Source organism: Hyperolius riggenbachi, chromosome 3 (genome assembly GCF_040937935.1).
Source record: "Hyperolius riggenbachi isolate aHypRig1 chromosome 3, aHypRig1.pri, whole genome shotgun sequence".
Taxonomy (NCBI): domain Eukaryota; kingdom Metazoa; phylum Chordata; class Amphibia; order Anura; family Hyperoliidae; genus Hyperolius; species Hyperolius riggenbachi.
This window is the reverse complement of record NC_090648.1, coordinates 62856635-62872787: the sequence shown is the minus strand read 5'-3', so window position 1 is coordinate 62872787 and position 16153 is coordinate 62856635. Positions and strand designations below refer to the sequence as shown.

At 44.7% G+C, this 16153-nt stretch overlaps 1 protein-coding gene across 1 annotated transcript in view; it reads right to left on the bottom strand.

The window, feature by feature from the left end:
• CACNA1A (calcium voltage-gated channel subunit alpha1 A) overlaps positions 1–16153 on the bottom strand; it is a 313214-nt gene that overhangs the window by 29207 nt on the left and 267854 nt on the right. Inside the window, exons 41-42 of the mRNA XM_068274204.1 lie at positions 15965–16103; positions 12199–12312 (exon numbers count right to left, since the gene is read on the bottom strand). Of these exons, the coding sequence (XP_068130305.1) occupies positions 12199–12312; positions 15965–16103 (253 nt within the window). The remainder of the gene's footprint in view (positions 1–12198; positions 12313–15964; positions 16104–16153) is intronic.

Genomic DNA, 16153 nt, shown 5'->3' with positions numbered 1-16153 from the left:
CAGTATCCCTTTAAGCTGACAAAGCAATCTCTCTACCCCCTGCATGCCCATGTGACTATAGGGGGAATGTTTCAGACTGACCATAAATAAGCAGGCAGTGGTAAGTCACTGAGGCGGAGATGAGGAGCTATAAACTGGTGTAGGAGATATCTTTCTTCTGCATTTGGCAAGAAAGACTACAGTTGTTTTATGACACATTTTGATGCATCATTTAAAATGTTCTATTAATTGCATATAAAAAAATTGGCTGTGCCTGAACTGGGTCTTTCAAACATTTATTCTAGAAAACAGTGTAGGTGTGTTGTCAATTTACCCTATTTTGTCAGCATGACCTAGGCGTCATCACGCTAGGCCCATGCTGATTTTGCACAAGCGGAGCAGAACTTTGAGGTCACCGAAGTAGCCGCTAAACAGCTGTTTTCAGAGACGTGCACAGTAGGGCGCCAGCATGGATCTTGTGCTGTCCAGAAGCTTAGAACTCTCTGGGCATGCGCACTAATTGGTTACATCTAAGATCTCCGCTACCATGCCACATACAGACCACAAATTGGAAGGGTAGACAGATGAACCCTGGCCTGAGCTGCTTCCATGCTGAATTGCAGACATCAAGCCTGGCACAAAGGTTGCATGGGGGGTCCACTACCCGGCCACCAAGCTTGGTTATGGCTGCGGAGATTCCGGGGCAGAGATGTAACAGATGGGTGGTGCATAATTTTAGCAGCGATGAAGCCCCCCAAAAAATAGTGGAGGCTTCAGCTTTGGGGGCTGCCAGTGTCAGCGATTATTCACCTACAGTCAAAATTTGGAGTCCCCAGCACCCTCCAAGGCCCCTTAGGGACCTCCGGAGTGGCCTCCCCCCACACCGAAAAATGCCACAGCGCTAGGGGCAGTATGAAGAGGGATCCTCGGTGTAAATTGGGACACAGTGTCACCTTTTACACTGCAGATCGCTCATCATACTGCCACTAGCGCAGCAACATTTCTGGCGACTGTTGCCCACTAGAACGTAGGGGTACCGGCGGGGGAGATATAGAGGGGAACGCCCTTCTGTCTCTGAAAACAGTGGTTCTGCAGCTGTTTTGGAAACCTAAAAGTTCTGTGCTTGTGCAGCATGGGCCACTGGGCCTAGTGTAATGATGCCTAGGTCACTCTGACAATCTATGGTAAATCGACATCACAGTCAATTATTTATGCGAGAGTCGAACTGACAGTAGAAAGACAGGAAAAAAAAACGTAATGACAGCATCATTGAGGATAGAGAAAACATGGGGTGTGTTTACAATAGTCATAGATGGACAGACAGAAGATAGGACAGAGCGTGAGAGCATGTTGAAGAGGTGTTACATACACTGAGGTTACTCCCTCTTGGTCGTGTTTTCCTTCGCTGCTACAGTGGGACAAGACAGAGGGGAGAGAAGAGACAAGAGGGAGGGAAAAGATCACAGGACGGAGAGACAGACAGACAGACAGACAGACATCGTAGGGAAAGAGACAGAAGGACAAACAGCAGAGGGAGACAGAGAAAGAGAGAACACAAGTTAACAGCAAGTTAGACCCAAACACTTTCATTTCAACATGTCCAGTGTGGAGGACACATGACTACACAGAGATGAGACAACATAACAGCCACAACAAGAGGAGGACGTCTTACATCAACACAGCTCAAGACATCTTAATTGTACAAGTTCCACACAGCTCCAAACACGAGTTTACAGGCTGGACACGACTATCGGTAACAGAGATGAAAGCAGTGAGGCATGCTTAGGGATGGAAGTGGAAAGCGTGACGAGTGTCAGCACAATGGAGAAGTCTATTTCTGTCATGATGGAATTTTGTTTATCAAAAACGCCACGGACTTCCTTAATCTCTCTGACCTCACTACCTCCCAAAGTGTTTTTTCTTCTGCATATTCCAAAACGTGATCCAAATACAGTAACAGGAAAATCCAACAAGTCCAATGAGATCTCCGTAAAATAGCCACTGCAGATGGGCAGAGCTGGGCAGTCACAGTGAGGTCCCCATACAAGAGCCACTGCAGATAGGCAGAGCTGGGCAGTCACAGTGAGGTCCTCATACAAGAGCCACTGCAGATGGGCAGAGCTGGACAGTCACAGTGAGGTCCCCGTACAAGAGCCACTGCAGATGGGCAGAGCTGGGCAGTCACAGTGAGGTCCCAGTACAAGAGCCACTGCAGATGGGCAGAGCTGGGCAGTCACAGTGAGGTCCCAGTACAAGAGCCACTGCAGATGGGCATAGTTGGGCAGTCACAGTGAGGTCCCCGTACAAGAGCCACTGCAGATGGGCAGAGCTGGGAAGTCACAGTGAGGTCCCCATACAAGAGCCACTGCAGATGGGCAGAGCTGGGCAGTCACAGTGAGGTCCCAGTACAAGAGCCACTGCAGATGGGCAGAGCTGGGCAGTCACAGTGAGGTCCCCATACAAGAGCCACTGCAGATGGGCAGAGCTGGGCAGTCACAGTGAGGTCCCCATACAAGAGCCATTGCAGATGGGCAGAGCTGGGAAGTCACAGTGAGGTCCCCGTAAAATAGCCACTGCAGATGGGCAGAGCAGGGCAGTCACAGTGAGGTCCCCATACAAGAGCCACTGCAGATGGGCAGAGCTGGGAAGTCACAGTGAGGTCCCCATACAAGAGCCACTGCAGATGGGCAGAGCTGGGAAGTCACAGTGAGGTCCCCATACAAGAGCCACTGCAGATGGGCAGAGCTGGGCAGTCACAGTGAGGTCCCCATACAAGAGCCACTGCAAATTGACACTGTCCCCAACCTGTACATTTCAAATGCTATGAAGACTTGCTCAGTGATGTTTTGCATTCATTTCAATATTAATATGTAGGCAAGTATGGGGGGGGGTTACTGGTGCCCAGAATCCCCCTTCAGACCAGGGCCAGTGCAGTGACTGGGGACAGGCACAAGTTGAGACCCCAGAATGCCTGAAGCTCACAGCACCATGCTGCTGCCTGTACTATGTGGTGCTCGCCCCCTTTCTTTCCCGGCCACAATTGACTTTGGATGTGGCAGCAGCTTGTGTACAGAACATAGAGCAGCTCTGGGGAACTTGACAGAGCACAGAGCTAAGTATGAGCCGTGTCCTTGCTGTGTGCTAGTAAAGAAGGAAGTCGGGACCTAGCAGAAGGCTTCACTTCCTTCTTCATTACAGATGCCGGCTGTCCTCTTTATTATCTGTATTCAAACTGGTCTTAATCGATCCCGTTGTCGTTCAGGAGCAGATTGGACATGTCAGAAATAAATCATCAGATCAATCTGATGGGAAATTGCATTGTGTGTACCCAGCATGATGTCCTACCATATTATTATATCATGCGTGGCTGAGAGAGGCATTTCAGGAATCCCCTTTCCCCTCCTTGAAAATCCTGTGTTTACCCCGAATAAGGCCCCTTTACCATTAAAGGATGAAGGCCATGAATTCACCGCCCGTCAGCTGCACTGGCCGGACGCTTGCTATCACTGGGCAATGGCGGTAAAAAATCAGCTCCCAATATGGACTCACACCTGAGCACAGCCATGATCATGCTCAGACACGACAAGCCACCCTTTTTCACTGCCAGGTAACACTACCATGTGGTAAACCATGATACACATGGTGTTACCAAAGCATGAAACTGCAGTGGAAAGGCACTAGTGCCTGAGAGGCTAAATTGTCCAACAAGCATACAGTTTAGCCGTCCGTAGTAAAGGGTCAAATCTATGAATTATTGACCCTTTTTATCTCTTCCCTGCTCTCAGAAGCCATTTACTGACAGGAAAGTGTTTTATGGCTGTAATTACTTATCAGTGAGGGTTATGCTATAGTCCGACCTAGTCATTTGCATACCTGATGTTTAACTCTTTCAGACAGAGAAAGAAGAAAAAGGAACACAGCCTAGTCATTTGTGTGCTAGGCACTGTACATACACATGTCTATCTCATCATGTCACATGTCACCTCCGTTGTCCTTTAATGCCAGCTAGTAGACAGAAAGTCTTCACAGCTGACAGCTTTCAAACATGCAGCCACCAGTCAAACACGTCCAAAATGCTGAGGAGTAGGTATTTCAATGTAGGTATTAGTCTGGCTTCAAAACACTTCAAAAGGCCAGCTAAAAATCCCCGTCTATGCTAGCGCTGTAGAGGAAGAAGAAGCCAATGAGGCTTACCTCTATTGAGGTGAGTACCCCTTTGGAGCACTTTTTTCCTTACAGGTACACAATTATCAAAAAATGTGTAAAATACATGTGTATTAGTTGTACATTTTTCCCATTGTAAAATGCGCTGTAAATTCATACTTTCCTATCTAGCTGTCACTTACACTAGTTGGTAAAATCGACCTGAAAGATTTTGGGCTGACCTATCTCTCCACATGGGGTATTTTTTTTTTTTCAATTCTTTTCAAAAGCACTTCCTGGGGCTGGAGCCTATACTCAGGCTGACATGCTTACAGTAGACTTAGTAGGGGTAGTGGGAGAAAATGCACAGGAGGTCCGGGAGCCCAATCTGGTGCAATACGTTAGTTGGCACGGGAATATTAAGTAGGTGCAATAGATGTTATACTCACAAGAGTAGGTTGCTGGGTGAGACAACCACTCGTTCTTGCTTGTGGGGAAGTACCATCCCCACTCGGCCTTTGTTCTTGGTCGCTGCTTCAAAAAAATCCATTTATCGGAGGCTTTCCGATGTGGATCTTCCCCTGGGACTAGGGGTTTGGGTAAGTTTTGTGGAAAGGGTAGGAGGCGCCCGGTAGAACGAAATGGTATATTCACTCTATATGGTAGATACAGCATTCAATAAAAAATGGTGTGATCCTACCTTCTAGATGTCCCCTTTCGGGAGGTATACAAACGGATGCTTTTGGAGTTCAATTTTATTTTGCACAAGATATTTTTACGCGATGTGAAGTGTTTTTTCTTTAGAGGTGACGCCTACTGTACTGGATATACAAGTGCCCAGCTGAGGTTGCCGGTGTGGCCGAGGGGTGGCCTATACTCTTGAAGCGCTGTCGGGCCCGTTCGGCCGTATTATCCGGTGAGTCTTTTTACATTGGGGGGGGGGGGGGGGGAGCACTGTTGTCTGATCCACCCCTCTATGTGTTGAAGAGTGAGCCACCAGCTTGTGTTAGGTAAGATTGATACTGAGCACTGAAGCCCATCTAACATTATTCTCTAACGCTAATCACAAATTGCAAGGAAGCACTCCACTCATATGAACTGGTGTTTGTTTGTTCAGTTTACCTACAATCATATTATATTTGTAATCTGTATCTTATGCATGGTCTATGAGCGCTTGTATACATTTCTCTGTAACTTCCTGGAAAGGACTTTTGCGATGGGGCTGAAAAACCAGTCTCCTCCTGTGCACACTAATCTGGCAGATGGAGTGTGCCACTGCCATCCAAAAAGGGCTTTAAAAAAATTAAGGAATTCCTAAGAATCCCCTGTGAGGAGATGAATTAGCCTAAAATCTTTCACATCTGTCACATTTCTACAGCCTACTGTAAGTAACAGAAACATAAGGAAATTGTAATTTATAGTGTATTTTACTTTTGGAAAAATTAACAACTATTACAGGTGTATTTTAAGTTTTACTTATTTGTGAGATAGTGACCCTGTAAGTCAGGAGATGAAAAAGGCCCAAAACATTTTCATTTTGACTGCAGTCCCCATGTGCAAGCCACACAGCTTTCTGGGAGGAGAGGCATGGCCAAATTACTGTTCATCATTCTTTCCCATCAGGATCCAGGATGGGCATAAATAAGGTATTTAGGGGCTTTTTCATGTCTTATACTTACCTGAGTAGAGAAAGAGGGATGTTTCATAAAAACTGGAGACTGTAGAGGGAGTACTTTTGTGCTGATCTTCCATGAATTTCCTGTAATTGTTTAGCAACTAGTAATTTGCAGGAAATAATCTCTGGCTTTGCAATCTTCATGGCTGCTATCCACTGTACTATATTTAATACACTGCTGTGCAGCCTACTCTCTGGAACTGATACATTTCCCCCAGTGTCCATTTAGAAAAACACCATTTATTCCTCTAGAGGGCAGTAGTCTCTCAGCAGATGCAGATACTGCTTCGACCAGTTGGTGGCACTAAAGAGTTTCTAGGACTGGAGTGTTTGGCAGTGGCCACAGCTGCCAATACATTCATGCTGAGGAGTTTTCTAGAAGGTGGTGAAGGAAGCTGCCTCTCCTAGGGTGAACTCATCTGCATGCTTGCCATGTCTAGAACACTAATCACATTCTAATCTGAGCAACTAAGACTTCCTGTTAGTCTAGAAGTTTTGAATCAAAATGATACCATTTATATAAGAGTAAGCTTTTGGCTTTTGAGCCGAAGAGTAAATATATAAGAAGCCAAAAGCTTACTCTTATATAGCCAATAAATGGTATCATCCTGATAAAAAAAAACTACTTGCTTTTACGGGACAACATTCTACTGCTATTTCCTGTTAGTTGAGATCCATGGACTCCAGGAGTAGATTCAAAGATGGTTTTGCCCGGGTTGTGGTGAGATGTAGGGGTTCGGACCAATGTCAGGGTGTTTCCAATCAAGATTTAATGAAAATCCCTGAGATGAGAGGACTTAGATTATTGGACTTGGATATGATAATAGACTTTAGATAAACAGGCAGCTGACACTGAAGTGGAAATTATGATATAATGAATTGTATGTGTAGTACGATAATTACTAGAATTAGTAATAGTAGCAAAGAAAACATTTTCATATTTTAATTTTCAGTTATATAGTTTTATTTTATAACTAAAAAAAAAGATGCTAATTGATTGTACAGAGCAGGCTAGCGAAATTTTGACCTGTCATCTGCAGAGAATAAGAAAGTACAATGACTGACACTTGAGATAATAAGCTTTAGAAGACAGAGCTCTCTGCGACTTTGAAAGTCGGGAGCTCAATGACCCTTTTACATAGATAACAACTGGAGTTTCTTAAGTCTTCCTGTACTGGAAACAATATTAGACTTATGTCTCTGCTCCTAATGTTTTATTTCTTAGCTGTACTACACATACAAATCATTAAATCATAATTTTTTTTTAGCTTCAGTGTCTCTTTAAGGGTGTTGCCTCTGAAGTAGGGTTTAAGCCTTTGACCAGGGTTAAAATCCCGGCAGTGCGTAATTCACTAAAGAGTCTCTGGGCAAGGCTCCCTAAAGCTCCTGGTCACCCGTGGAGAGTGCCCTCGGTGACTTTAACTCTGAAATGATTTGAGTCCACCAGGAGAAAAGCATGGCATAAATGTCTCGTTTCGACTTTTGCCAAGTGTTTTTTCCTTGAGCCATTTGTGGAATTGGGTAAGGCGTATTTGTGTGCCGCTATACTCTTTCCCCTCGGAGGGGATAGGCAAAAGGTTCCATTTTTCACCAAGCCCCCTCTGCCACCATGCTTTTTCCTTCCATGTTTTCCTGCGCACTGGAGGTGGGAATGAGTCCCATAGGAGCAGTGGCTCAGCTATATTGGACATTCCCAGCCTCCATGAGTCAATAGAGGTTAAAGAGGTCGGGGATGCTGATTTTTGTAAGTTATTTGTAGAATTCTTAAAACAATAGGAGAAGAAAAGTAATTGTATTAAAATATATTATAGTTAGTCAAGTAGTAGGGGATATGCGATGTGCGGTGCTGAAGAAAACTTGGCAAAAGGAATAGAAGGAGTCCAACAATATACGTACGCGAATTCCAGGCCGCCATGGAAAATCAGGTGCAGGAACAGTACCGATAGTAATATATTGGTAAATTTACCTATACTCTACTATTTAAAGTGTTAATTTTCCTCAGTAAAATATTTGCTATGGTTACCGACTTACTATAGCTAAGCTAAACCTAACCATACTCTTGCACAGAACCTTCCACTACCAATGCCTAAGCCTAAGACCCCCCCCGGGTGGTGTCTAACCCTAAGACATCCCCTGGTGGTGCCTAACCCTAAGACCCCCCTTGGTGGTGTCTAACCCTAAGACCTCCCCTGGTGGTGCCTAACCCTAAGAACCCCTTGGTGTGGTCTAACCCTAAGACCTCCCTTGGTGGTGCCTAACCCTAAGAACCCCCTTTGTGTGGTCTAACCCTAAGACCTCCCTTGGTGGTGCCTAACCCTAAGAACCCCCTTTGTGTGGTCTAAAGCTAAGACCTCCCCTGGTGGTGCCTAATCCTAAGACCCCCATTGGTGGTGCCTAACCCTAAGAACCCCCTTTGTGTGGTCTAACCCTAAGACCTCCCTTGGTGGTGCCTAACCCTAAGACCCCCATTGGTGGTGCCTAACCCTAAGAACTCCCTTTGTGTGGTCTAACCCTAAGACCTCCCTTGGTGGTGCCTAACCCTAGGACCCCCCTTAGTGGTGTCTAACCCTAAGACCTCCCCTGGTGGTGCCTAACCCTAAGAACCCCTTTGGTGGTGTCTAATCCTAAAGCTGGCCACTAATGGACCAATTTCTAGCGAAAAATCGTTCGATCGATCTGAAATTCTAGGTCGGCTGTGATCGAATTGCCAGTAAATAATCTCCGTTAATGGTTATGATCGATTATGAACGAGTGAAAAAAAAGTCGTCCGACTGAATTTTCGCCGAACTAAATTTTGAATTGTAAAGACGATCGTGATCGATAGATAGCAAAGATTGGTCGTTGATGGTGTAGTGAACGATTTTTCTTCCGATCAGAATTTCTGATCGCTCGAACGATTTTACGCTAGAAAATTGGACCATTAGTGGCCACCTTAAGACCTCCTCTGGTAGTGCCTAACCCTAACTTCCCCCTCCCTGCACAAACCACCTTCCTGATGCCTAACCCCAACTGTCCCACCTGCACAAACACCCTTCCCAACACCTAACCCTAATCACCCCCCCCCCCTTCGCACAAACACCCTTCCTGATGCCTAACCCTAACCGTTCCCTGCACAAAAAACTGAAAGAATCAGTAACTACTGGCTGTCGCCTAATGCCTGAATTTCCCTTTGTCTCTGGCTTCAAAACAGAGGAAGAACCTCACAAAAAATGATAATTATTGGGTGTCCTATTTTCCCTTTTGGCACCAGCTTGCCAATATTTTAAATTAAAGTCTATGGTGGTGCACGATTTGTCCAGAAGCCGCATGCGTCCGATTTGTGTGATACCCAACAATATACCTAAAAGGCTACAGCTACGCTCAAACATGACATGAGGCTTTCCTTTGCTGTCCGGTAACCACACTGCATATTAAACGCTGACACAGGTGTGATTATGAATGCTGCCATCCGGCTGCAATACATAACAACTGCAGGGTGCTCAGTGCCAATCATGCAAGCCCTTATGAGAAGAACATAGTGACTGAAAACACTTATGACCTGAGGTTACAGTCAGCTATATATACTGTTTTACCAGCATTACATATTTCGGAGGATGTATATGTAGCCATGGGGATGTAATGCTATTTTATGTACATCAATGTCTTGATGATGGGTATTACTCCATGTATATGATGGGCAGTGATTTCAAAGCTTCGCGAATATGTCAAATATGTTCAATGCAGCTCATGCAAAAGTGATTCATAAGCTTCGTCAATCCAGCACTGAAAACCGACTCTGATATCTAGAACTCTGGGATGTATATGTAATGTAACATCTCAAAAACACACAAATCTGATCACATCATCTACAGATACCACCGTATGAAATCTGTCAAACTTAAACCCCATTTACATGTCTGAACTTTACATGTGTTTTTGGCATTCACAAAGACTCCTCTGACTGACATGATGAATTTATTTGACAGAAATTCGTAGTGAGCAGAATACATGGAAAAGCCAGTGACTGATTTTATCAGGTGATTGATTTGTAAGCTCCCTGATTGGCCGGTTACAATCATGTCGCTGTGTCTCACGTCTGCTTCCTGTGTAAGCCTCAAAATTCCTTCTCAGGGAGAATTTCTGTAGAATAAATTGATCATTTGTATCCCCTCGCAGGACCACGATCACAAAAAAAAATAATGAAGTTTTAAATACATACATATAAATATACATTTCTCCCAGAGAAAATTGCACTATACATTACAGTAATGCTGCATACACACTTGAGATAAAAGTCTTTGGAAAAGGCAAGATCACAGACCAATTATACCCCATTCCATGTAGTATGAGAGCCATACTCTACACAGTCTATTCTATGGAGCTGCACTCCCCTTCGGATAAAATCTTTGCAAGATGCTGCACACAAAGATGCCCGTACACATTCAAAAGATCATTATCTGCAAAAGATCTCTTCCTGCAATAGATCCATTCCTGCAAAATGCATTCATAGTCTATGAGATCTGCAGATCATCATACACACCTTGTTTAACAGGCAATCATCTGCAGATCATCTGCAGATCAGATCCACCAGGATGGATTTTCAGATCTGCAGATGATTGCCAGATATGCAGATGAAGTCTGTTAAAGAAGGTGTATATGAGGATCTGCAGATCTCATAGACTATGAATGCATTTTGCAGGAATGGATCTATTGCAGGAAGAGATCTTTTGCAGATAATGATCTTTTGAATGTGTACGGGCATCTCTGTGTGCAGCATCTTGCAAAGATTTTATCTGATGGAGAGTTCAGCTCCATAGAATAGACTGTGTAAGTATGGCTCTCATACTACATGGAGGGGGGTAAAATTGGTCTGTGATCTTGCCTTTTCCAAAGACTTTTATCTCAAGTGTGTATGCAGCATAAGTAGTAAAAAGCAGACGTTTTGACAGGTTTTGGACTAGTCCTTCTTCTGATGGTAGATTCTCAGTATTTCCTTTATTCTTTACAAAACCTCTCCCTGAAAAGGATCTACTGTATATAAATATGCTGGCCAGAATCCATATTCATTTGTACACTGTTTTTTGCAGTTGGATTGAGCAACTGCGGTTCAGTAATTGCCTTTGTAAAAAAAAAAAAACGTGAGAATCCCCCATGAGGAGATTGACTAGTCCAAAACCTGTCAGACCTGTTACTGCCTGCTGTTAGTGACAGCAGCAACATAGGAAAAAAAGATAAATTACTCTGGGAGAAATCTTCATTTTGTATGTATGTATTTTAAATTTTACAATTTATTGCAATAGTTTTCCTTTAAAGAGAAACTGTAGACAACATAACATAATGAACAAATTATTTTTACAATATTCATTTATAAATGATTTAGTCAGCGTTTGCCGTTTCTGAACGACAGCAACAATCGGGCGGTCGATTGTTCTGGAATTAGGATTATTTATGGGCACCTTTAGGCACTGGCATAGCTAAAGAGCTCTGGGCCCCAGTGCAAGTTTTACATTAGGGCCCCCCAAGCACTCTATACATAAAAATTGATATGGTGCCACAAAACCTGCCAAGGACAACCACAGTGTCAGAGGTGCAATAAGGGGATGGGGAGCAGTGTGTTAATGATTACCATTATTCAAAGTATCTATAGAAGTGATTATTATCAGCACAGGACCAATAAACCTGATACTGTGGTTGAGGGAGGGCCCCTCGGAGCCCCTCTGGCCCAAGGGCCCCAGTGCGGTCGCAACCTCTGCATTTCCTATTGCTACATCAGTGCCTTTAGGCTTTATGTCAGGGCGGGGCAAGTATCAGGGTTTGTGGATTTGTAACCATAATTTATTATGGTTAAGATCTTTGCTAAAATATTTGATACATATTTAGATATTGGAGGATCACCTGTTCCTAGCTCTATAAATAGGTTGGTGTCATTTCTTTTGAGTTGTCACTGTCCATGTGACCAGATCCACTAAATTAATTACAGGACAAAGTCGTTTTTTTTTTATCCACTCATTACTCTCACTAAAGAGTGCAATGAAGTTCTTTTACTTATTAGTATACAATTATTTTGGTAAAAGCCATTAAGGCGAGAACTTCACACTAAGGCCCATATGCAATTCACTTTCACCTGAGTTTTCTCCTAGGAGATTATTTTTCATCTTCGGTTTATAACAACTTTTTAGCACTTTGCAATGGAAAAAGTACCAATAAGTAGTTGAAAAAAGTACTATAAAAATATTTGGAGTATTTGTTTGCTTGTTGGTGGTTTGAAAGGCATTTTATTGACAAGTTTGAAAATTTCAAGTAGGAGAAAACTCAAGTGAAAAAGAGAATTGCATATGGGCCTCAGTGAGAATGGTATACCTTTTAAATCTAACTGGTAGTGTAATGGTTATTTTTTCCTAATATAATTGGGAATGACTTACCTGGTTGTCGGCCGGTAAACGTGGCATTGAGGCGGCTCTCCCATGTCCTTCAATGACAAGATACTGCTCACTGTCAGAGTAGCCATCTCGCCCCATCTCTGTCATCTCCACCAACTGTCAACAGAGGCAGAATTATTATCTTTAATATAACATTCATATATTCCCTCCCCATGGCTCATGTCCCCAGGGCCCATTCTAACCACTTTGCTGCCTCTGACCTCTATCTCTCTACATCATTATAGCATGTAAGGTTATTATATCAGCAGTAGAAAGGAGAAATAGAGGGGGCAGCAGACAGGAAGTGAGGAATAGAGGGGGCAGCAGACAGGAGGGGAGGAATATAGGGGGCAGCAGACAGGAAGTGAGGAATAGAGGTGGCAGCAGACAGGAAGTGAGGATTAGAGGGGACAGCCCACATGAAATGAGGAAGAGAGGGGACAGCAGACAGGAAGTGAGGAATAGAGGAGGCAGCAGACAGGAAGCGGGGAATAGAGGGGTCTGTAGATAGGAAGTGAGGAATAGAGGAGGCAGAAGACAGGAGGTGAGGAATAGAGGGGATAGCAGACAGGAAGTGAGGATTAGAGGGGACAGCCCACATGAAATGAGGTAGAGAGGGGACAGCTGACAGGATGTGAGGAATAGAGGAGGCAGCAGACAGGAAGCGGGGAATAGAGGGGTCTGCAGATAGGAAGTGAGGAATAGAGGAGGCAGAAGACAGGAGGTGAGGAATAGAGGGGATAGCAGACAGGAAATGAGGAATAGAGGAGGCAGCAGACAGAAAGTGAGGAATAGAGGGGACAGTAGACCGGAAGTGAGGAATAGAGGAGGCAGCAGACAGGAAGTGAGGATTAGAGGGGGCAGCAGACAGGAAGGGGGGAATATAGGGGACAGCAGACAGGAAGTGAGGATTAGAGGGGACAGCCCACATGAAATGAGGTAGAGAGGGGACAGCTGACAGGATGTGAGGAATAGAGGAGGCAGCAGACAGGAAGCGGGGAATAGAGGGGTCTGCAGATAGGAAGTGAGGAATAGAGGAGGCAGAAGACAGGAGGTGAGGAATAGAGGGGATAGCAGACAGGAAATGAGGAATAGAGGAGGCAGCAGACAGAAAGTGAGGAATAGAGGGGACAGTAGACCGGAAGTGAGGAATAGAGAGGGCAGCAGACAGGAAGTGAGGAATAGAGGAGGCAGCAGACAGGAAGTGAGGAATAGAGGAGGCAGCAGACAGGGAGTGAGGATTAGAAGGGACAGCCAACATGAAATAAGGAATTGAGGGAACAGCAGACAGGAAGTGAGGAATAGAGGAGGCAGCAGACAGGAAGTGAGGAATAGAGAGGGCAGCAGAAATTAACCAAAGGAAAAAAGAAGACAGTAGGAAAAATGTGAGCAACAGAAGAGACAGCGGAAGTGAAGAATAAAGGAGACAACAGAAAGTGAGCCAAGTAGGGCACAGAAGAATGTAAGTGGGGAATAGTAGGGGCAGCTTAAAAATGTGAGGAACAGAGAATACAGCAGAAAGGAAGTGAGGACCAGAGAAGACAGCAGAAAGGAAGTGAGGACCAGAGAATACAGCAGAAAGGAAGTGAGGACCAGAGAAGACAGCAGAAAGGAAGTGAGGACCAGAGAATACAGCAGAAAGGAAGTGAGGACCAGAGAAGACAGCAGAAAGGAAGTGAGGACCAGAGAATACAGCAGAAAGGAAGTGAGGACCAGAGAAGACAGCAGAAAGGAAGTGAGGACCAGAGAAGTCAGCAGAAAGGAAGTGAGAACCAGAGAAGACAGCAGAAAGGAAGTGAGGACCAGAGAAGAAAGCAGAAAGGAAGTGAGGACCAGAGAAGTCAGCAGAAAAGGAAGTGAGAACCAGAGAATACAGCAGAAAGGAAGTGAGGACCAGAGAAGAAAGCAGAAAGGAAGTGAGGACCAGAGAAGTCAGCAGAAAGGAAGTGAGAACCAGAGAATACAGCAGAAAGGAAGTGAGAACCAGAGAATACAGCAGAAAGGAAGTGAGAACCAGAGAATACAGCAGAAAGGAAGTGAGAACCAGAAAATACAGCAGAAAGGAAGTGAGGACCAGAGAAGAAAGCAGAAAGGAAGTGAGGACCAGAGAAGTCAGCAGAAAGGAAGTGAGAACCAGAGAATACAGCAGAAAGGAAGTGAGAACCAGAGAAGACAGCAGAAAGGAAGTGAGAACCAGAGAATACAGCAGAAAGGAAGTGAGGACCAGAGAAGAAAGCAGAAAGGAAGTGAGGACCAGAGAAGAAAGCAGAAAGGAAGTGAGGACCAGAGAAGTCAGCAGAAAGGAAGTGAGAACCAGAGAATACAGCAGAAAGGAAGTGAGAACCAGAGAATACAGCAGAAAGGAAGTGAGAACCAGAGAAGTCAGCAGAAAGGAAGTGGGAACCAGAGAAAACAGCAGAAAGGAAGTGAGAACCAGAGAATACAGCAGAAAGGAAGTGAGAACCAGAGAATACAGCAGAAAGGAAGTGAGGACCAGAGAAGACAGCAGAAAGGAAGTGAGGACCAGAGAATACAGCAGAAAGGAAGTGAGAACCAGAGAATACAGCAGAAAGGAAGTGAGGACCAGAGAAGAAAGCAGAAAGGAAGTGAGAACCAGAGAATACAGCAGAAAGGAAGTGAGAACCAGAGAATACAGCAGAAAGGAAGTGAGGACCAGAGAAGAAAAGCAGAAAGGAAGTGAGGACCAGAGAAGTCAGCAGAAAGGAAGTGAGAACCAGAGAATACAGCAGAAAGGAAGTGAGAACCAGAGAATACAGCAGAAAGGAAGTGAGGACCAGAGAATACAGCAGAAAGTAAGTGAGGACCAGAGAAGAAAGCAGAAAGGAAGTGAGGACAAGAGAAGTCAGCAGAAAGGAAGTGAGAACCAGAGAATACAGCAGAAAGGAAGTGAGAACCAGAGAATACAGCAGAAAGGAAGTGAGGACCAGAGAATACAGCAGAAAGGAAGTGAGGACCAGAGAAGTCAGCAGAAAGGAAGTGAGAACCAGAGAATACAGCAGAAAGGAAGTGAGAACCAGAGAATACAGCAGAAAGGAAGTGAGGACTAGAGAATACAGCAGAAAGGAAGTGAGGACCAGAGAAGAAAGCAGAAAAGAAGTGAGGACCAGAGAAGTCAGCAGAAAGGAAGTGAGAACCAGAGAATACAGCAGAAAGGAAGTGAGGACCAGAGAAGACAGCAGAAAGGAAGTGAGGACCAGAGAAGACAGCAGAAAGGAAGTGAGGACCAGAGAATACAGCAGAAAGGAAGTGAGGACCAGAGAAGACAGCAGAAAGGAAGTGAGGACCAGAGAAGACAGCAGAAAGGAAGTGAGGACCAGAGAAGACAGCAGAAAGGAAGTGAGGACCAGAGAAGACAGCAGAAAGGAAGTGAGGACCAGAGAATACAGCAGAAAGGAAGTGAGGAACAGAGAAGACAGAAGAGAAGAATTGAGGAACAAAGGGATGTGGCAAATTTTAGGTAGTTAGGCCACACAACTGAGCTGCCCTCTTGTTGCTCCACACTAAGAAATGAATGTGATGGTGGTAAAGGTTTTTTTTCCCTGGGAATACCACACGGGTCATACCATGAGCAGTAACCAATCTACTGTTACATAACTGATACCTCTGACATGGAAGGGGATGTTTATGCAATACCGGTAATAGGGATAATGCAACCCTTTCCTACACAGACAATTCCAGTCATTACACCTGAGCTGACAATGAGTACAAGGATTATGCACTTTGCAGCAGTTTATAGCATGTGACTTACCTGTGAGTCAGGCCAGCTGTTGGTGTTCTCCTGCTCTCTGGCCCTCTCTGGACTCCAGGTTCCTGTCTTCTGGAACATCTGCTGTGCTCTCTGTGTCATCCAGGACTGGCTCTCCTTCATTCCACCCTCAGGGATGGTCCTGGAACACCACACATCATAGATTACATGTACAGACAACGCACTATGAAT